The sequence below is a fragment of the Solanum dulcamara genome, chromosome 5 (genome assembly GCF_947179165.1).
Source record: "Solanum dulcamara chromosome 5, daSolDulc1.2, whole genome shotgun sequence".
Taxonomy (NCBI): Eukaryota; Viridiplantae; Streptophyta; class Magnoliopsida; order Solanales; family Solanaceae; genus Solanum; species Solanum dulcamara.
In genome coordinates, this window is record NC_077241.1 from 13772200 (window position 1) to 13778570 (window position 6371).

General features: G+C 34.7%; 1 protein-coding gene across 1 annotated transcript; it reads right to left on the reverse strand.

Moving 5' to 3' along the window:
* Positions 1-1044: 1044 nt before the first annotated feature.
* On the reverse strand, positions 1045-5158 carry LOC129889048 (uncharacterized). Its single transcript, XM_055964160.1, has 6 exons — positions 4988-5158; positions 4516-4693; positions 3133-3771; positions 1914-2343; positions 1734-1815; positions 1045-1445 (listed from the first exon to the last, which is right to left on the reverse strand). The coding sequence occupies exons 1-6, from the start codon at positions 5015-5017 to the stop codon at positions 1242-1244; spliced, it is 1563 nt and encodes a 520-aa protein (XP_055820135.1). The 5' UTR covers positions 5018-5158; the 3' UTR covers positions 1045-1241.
* Between the last annotated feature and the right edge of the window lie 1213 nt (positions 5159-6371).

Sequence of the window (6371 nt, forward strand, 5' to 3'; positions counted from 1 at the left end):
ATCTGTGGGGGAGGCGGTGGAGGAATTAGAGGACTGGTTCCAGAAATCGATAGGTTAAGGCAATCAACTGAAAATCGACCAAAAGGACCTGTCAAGCCTTATCTCAACCTTGTTCCATTTTAATTCTTCAACCTTATCTTTTATGTATCATTTATACACAAAAAAAAATCGATGTAAACTATTCAGCGTGATTTGATAAAACATAAAAAGGGTCTGAAACATTAAATAAATAACACAACATATTTCATTTTTTCATACCATCTAGATAATCTAGATTTAACTCAGGTATTTTCTTTCTAACTTTAGTTTAACCTCAATATGAGTAGAAAGTACTCATCTTTTAACACTACTAAAAAATGCTAAAACTCTACCGACTTCGTTAGAGTGTCAATGAGTTTTTTTTAAAAAAAAGTCAGACACTTTCCTCGGTTACTTTTCACGCAAAAAAAGCGCAGGAACTATAAAAAGAAATTATTTTTTAAGAAAAAAAATTGCTACACAGTCTCCTGAACTACATTTTCTAAACAAAACTAACAGATATCCATCGATTTTTAAAGCGCAAAACTGCAGTTGATGAGCATAAATAAAAATAACGGAAACATAAAAAATTAGTATTTTATATTTAAATGGTACATAAAAAATGGGGTTGAAGGATTAAAATGGAACAAGGGTGAGATGGAGTGCCAAAATGAAACTGGAGGCAAGTAGAGGTGGTTGTCTATGTATTTGACCAAAAAAGAACAAGCCTTTCTGGAGAAAATTCCCAAAGAATATAGGCTTCTGGACCTTAATGTTGTTACTTGTTAGTAATAATTTGCAAACAAGTGAGAAATAAAATGTCTTGACACTTCATGTAAAGTGTTGACACCACGCAGACACTAAAAAAATAACAAAAAGATACATATTTCACTCATTTGTGAAACACTCTTCAAAAAAAATTGTAAGAAAGAAGACATGGGAACAAAAGGCATCTTCTCTCACTTTTTCAGTAAATAATCTTTTAGAAGAGGCAAGTTTTAATATTCAAGTTAGAAGCCAAAAACATCAATGACCAAACCAAACTTCATTCCATGTAAAAACTTATATTTTCAGGATGCAAGAAAATAGATACAAGGATGGACAATGTTCAGTATGATACTATATGTTATTACAAAACCAGACAGTATGAGGAGTTAACTCATAAGTTTAATGTGCATGTAAAAATTGATTACAACCTATATTGAAGCTGCTGCTTAATCTTATCATAACCAACCACAACACGTGAAGGATGAAGATGGAAGTCGACCTGTCTGGCGTATGTATTGAACTTGCTCTGCAGTTTTCTCAGCTTGCTGATTTCTTCTAGCTTCAGCTGCAGCACGCTTCTCTTCTGATTTTTGTCTTGCCATTGCAATCTTCTTCACCATTTTTGCTTGAGCTTGTGCTCTCATTTGCTCAACTTGTGCCTGAACAATACATATCATGAGTGTAAAATAAAATGAAAATTTTGCAGTAAATTGAGCGCTGGATCATTAACTCAAGGGAGTGGAGCAGTTTAATATGATGCTAAATTGCCTCATTATGAGTACGTGACACAGGTTGGTTCAATTTCTAAGAGGTGTCTCAGTAGCAGAGTTTTGATATACAACCATCCATAATCAACTTCAGATCAATTAAACATGTCCAACATTCTCCAAGAGTGAGGCTTTTAATCACGGTAGAACATAATTTACTATATCGATAATCAGATGTACCTCTATTTTCCTCAATTCTGCCTCTAGCTTTGCTTTGTGCTGGCTTTCCCAAGCTTGGATTTTAATCTCTTCACGCTTATATCTGGAAGTTCAATGGTCTTTCTGTTAATTCATAATTTACAGTAGAATATAGATTTTAAAATGTGTTTGATACGATTCAAAGTTTAATACTGGGGCAACCTTGCAGTGCCTTTTGACTTTTCCGCTTCCTCCCAAGCAGCTGCCCTTTTAGCATATTCCATTCGTTCAGCCTCAGCAGCATCAGCCTTGCTTTTATCCTTCTCATCTTTGCTCGCCCAAGCAGCTATATTCATTTTACCGAGTTGGACCCCAAGGGCTACAATCTCTTTTCTTGTCTTCATCTTTAATTCTTCCTCCGACAATTCCCTTTTATTGTTTTGTGTTGAAGTTTGAGAAGCATTGTCAATATAATTCTCTGTAGGTGTCGGAGCTGGTTCTCTACGAGGTGTAGATGGGATTGAAGAAGTGGGGCTGCGGAGTGGAGTTGTTGCACCAACAGGTGTAGCAGTTCTTGAAGGTTCTTGACTTGGAATAGGTGTCATTTCCGTTCCCATATCTCTCATGGAGACTGATCTTATTGCAGGGCCAACTGCATTGATATTCAATCAAACAGTTCAGATCAGCACAGTATAAAATCAATGTTCTGTATAAGAGGGTAATAATCAAACTTAGTTAACTATTTAATCTGAAATGTGTGTATGGGAATTCCACTACAGTTCAATAAAAGCACAAGTTTCAGCTCCACGCCTCCGTTCCATCAATAACCTCTGTCGTGCTTTTAGCAGAGACTTAAACCAGATTTTATGAACCCCCAAACAGAAGCATAGTAAATTAAATCGTACCACCTGCATCCCGCCCAAAAATAGACTGGTCATTGCATTGGTTAAAGATCCAGAGCAGGCCAAATCATCAAGCGCGTGGATGAAACAATAAATACATGCATCTTTATTTTGGTAAATACTAGGGCATAAATTTTCCTGATGTATGAATTCTACTTGAGGCACTATATTAACCATCAATCTTCAAAACCACCTGAGGCAGTAGGATTGGCAGTGTTCCATCTGAAAATACAATGCATCGACCTAAATATACACCTTTCTCGTTGCATACGCTAGATGCCTACACTAAAATGTGACAATTCGTCATGCCTCTAAGAATGAGCATAAGATTCTACAGGAGGCGCACAATCAGTATTTTAATCCAAGCAGTTAAGTTAGTAGGACTGACAATAGTTCATCTAAAACCTCAATACCTCACCCTCCCTCCTGCTGGTTCCCCCGTCCCCTCCTCTGGTGGAAGTGTAAAATTCTTAAAGAACAATTACATTAAGTTAAGGCAGTGAAAATCAACATTAGGAACAAAAGAATCCATAATGTACCTGTTTTATCTCCAGTCAAACAAGAGTCCCCACAGACCACCTCAGTCAAATCCTTACTTTCAGGGCAAAGATCAAGTGACACGGCATTTGACCCATTTCCTCGACTTTGAGAACCAGGTTGATCAAAATCAAACTTCTCGGGCACTAACTGACATGCGGGTTGACAAAAATCTACCTTCTTAACCGCTAATTTACTTTCATAACTACTCGATTCTGGAGCAACTCTAACCATGCTCATGGTAGGGCCCCGGTATGCTTGATTCTGCAATTGAACCTTCTTGGAATGATTAGCTTGCACATTTTGCCTATTCATTATCCACTTCTCCGCGTCATTCCACTTGGAAGACATGGGCCGTGAAAACGACCTTGCTGTTATGGAATGGTGGTGCATTGATCTCTCCCCTTTATGAAACTCAAAGCTGGATGTACTATCATAATCAAAATTCTCATCTTCACATCCTTTAACTGGATGAACTGAACTAGAATTTCCGCCGTCCATCTTGGAAGATTGCTGCCTTTTCACACGAGTAGCATCTTCATTTTCTTTCGGCAGGCATGAATTCAAATTCTCATCACCTTGCCTAGAATTTTGGAATGAATGTCCTGGCAATCTATTTTCTGTAGCTTCTAAATTGCAATCTGCATAATAAAAGGGCAGTTAAAACATATTTCCTCTCCTAGGAACTCCACATGGGTTACTGCGAAAAATATTTTTACACTATTGTTTACCTAAAGCTAATTACACAGGTAACTGAAAATTGTAAATGTGAATTTGGAACTGAAAAGTAGGACAAAACAGAACTGTTTTAAGTAACCTAATAATTTGAACTCTTACTGCATATAACTTAGTCTTAAGAATTAGCCCTCCCAAAAACAACAACAAAAAATATTACTATCCTAGAGGCACATATCCAAACTACAACATAGTCAAGTTGCACAATGGAAAAAATGGGAGCTGGGGCAGTTTCGCAGATCCAGGATTTTCACTCGGGCTAGTCAAAATTTAAAGAAAAAAATACACAAAAAAATATTAGATGATTTAATATATAGTATGTACTCCCTCCATCCCAATTTAAGTATCTTACTTTCCATCCATTTTGATCTGTCCCAAGATTTCAAAAACTATATACATATTTATTTAAGAAGACGAGATTCAAAAGTTTTCTTTTATTTCTTGAACTTTGTATCTAGTCAAATCAAGATACTTAAATTGGAGTATACACATAACTTTTTTTACATCTATCTATACATTATTGTGGTGTTGACAGCCCTTGGACCACTGGCTTGGGGTAAGGGGTGGATCCAGTAGTTCACTAAAATGTTGAAGCTGCTAATGAAAGTTACTTTCAGGATGAGTAAATTTGAATAAATAAATTGACATACATTCTTCCTCAAAATCTCCACTTTGAGTAGCCAGCAAACTGTTGTTAACAAACTCAGAATCCTCAAGCCTAGCAGGTGAAGTTCTTGAGGAATTACTATTTGATCCTTCTTTCTTCTTCTTCTGATGGTTAGGCCCTATAAGCTTCATCCTCAGCTTACTTGGAGATATTATACCAGTCTGAAAAGTAACAAAAAAAAATTCAAGAAAACCAAGCAATTTCAAACAGCACCCACCATAGGATTTGGAATTTCCTAAAAAGCTTCAAACTTTATAACCAAATTCTTAAAAGTAGCTAAAATCCCATAAAATTAACCAATTGAAAAGACAACCCCACACTGTAATTTCTTAAAAACCCCAGATCAAGATTCATTTTAAAGAGCTCAAAAAGGAAGTTTGCAAGTATTTTAGATGAAGAAATGCAGGAACCCCATTTGTGCAGTAGGACAAAAGAAAAGTTGATTAAATTTGTACCTGCACTTTGTGAATTCTTTCGTACTCCATTAGATCCTATCTTCTACTAAGCTACTCTGTGAAAGAGAGAGAGAGTGTGTTCTTAAAGGACAGATTTTCTCTCTTCTTCTCTACTGTGAATGTGAAATTGCTGACTGCAGAGTGTTTTGTTTTAGTTTTGTAGAGCCTACAGGGGGATTATGGGAGTTGTAAATTAAAAATAATTTGGGGTCGGCGATCTTTTGCCGATTCTTTGACCTTTGACTGCCCCCTTCATGCTTTTCATCTGCCCATTTAAGTTCCTCTTTTTTGAGTTTTTTTGGCGAAAATCATCTTTACACTATATTTCAAACTTAGATTACATATATAAAATATTATTTTTAGTAGAAAACATCTTTTATGTATAAAAGTAACAGATTCTATAAAAATCAAGTCACTCATTTGTATTTATTATTTTAAAATACATCAAAAATATTATCGTAAACTTTTTGGGCAATTGAGTTTAATTAAAAAATTTATTTATTTATTTTCATGTGATTTAATATTAAAAAATTATCAGTTGAAATATATTTCTTCTCAACAGGATCTGCTTAAGCGGTATTTGTGGAAGACTTCCACTTCTAATAATGGAGAATGAAACTCGAATGCGAGACATAATCAAAATTTTGATTAAAAACTTGAATGCGAGACATAATTAGAATTTTGATCACTTTAATATCAGATTGCGCTGAAAAATTATTGATCTAACTACAATTTGACTTTAAAAAAGGTGAAGATAATTAAGCTCTAGCTTCTTTCCGTTGGTAAAATAAAAGAAGAACAGATTATGTATCCTCACACTTTCCTAATATTTTTTGTTTCAGCAAACAATAGTGTCCACGATTTTTAATAGTCTTTTTTAGGAGCTCTTTATAGCGGGTAATGAATTATGCAGAAAAACTTTTTGTTCACATAAATTGCACATTTTTTTGTAGGATCCCTTAATTTTTTGACAATATCTAATTGAAGGATGAAAATTATTAATTTTTAAATACTTGGAGGATGTTTTCTATAAAAAAAAACTATATTTTAAGAATGTCATTTAAGTATGGAGTATAGTTTAAGGATATTTTTGACCAAAAACTCATACTATTATACATGGTTTCATATTAGTTGTCTACATTGCTAAAATTATTTATCTCAAATTACTTTATCTATTTCATTTTATTTGATTTCTATGTCAAAAAGTTCTATTACTTTTTTTATATCATCCTTCGTGTTAATTAACTACGTAAAATAATAATAGTCAAATTTAGAGTTTAAAAATATACTCTAACCCAAGACTCGACCCCGACTCGAGAGCCGCCTCATTTTGGTTTCCTAGACTTCAACTCAAAACCCCGCTCTTGTAATATAACTCGAGAAT

Coding starts and splice junctions, on each gene's coding strand:
- LOC129889048 (XM_055964160.1), bottom strand. CDS start 5,017: ATGGAGTACGAAAGAATTCACAAAGTGCAG. Junction 4,694..4,987: donor AAAGAATTCACAAAGTGCAG/GTACAAATTTAA, acceptor GTTACTTTTCAG/ACTGGTATAATATCTCCAAG. Junction 2,344..3,132: donor TTTGACTGGAGATAAAACAG/GTACATTATGGA, acceptor ATATCAATGCAG/TTGGCCCTGCAATAAGATCA.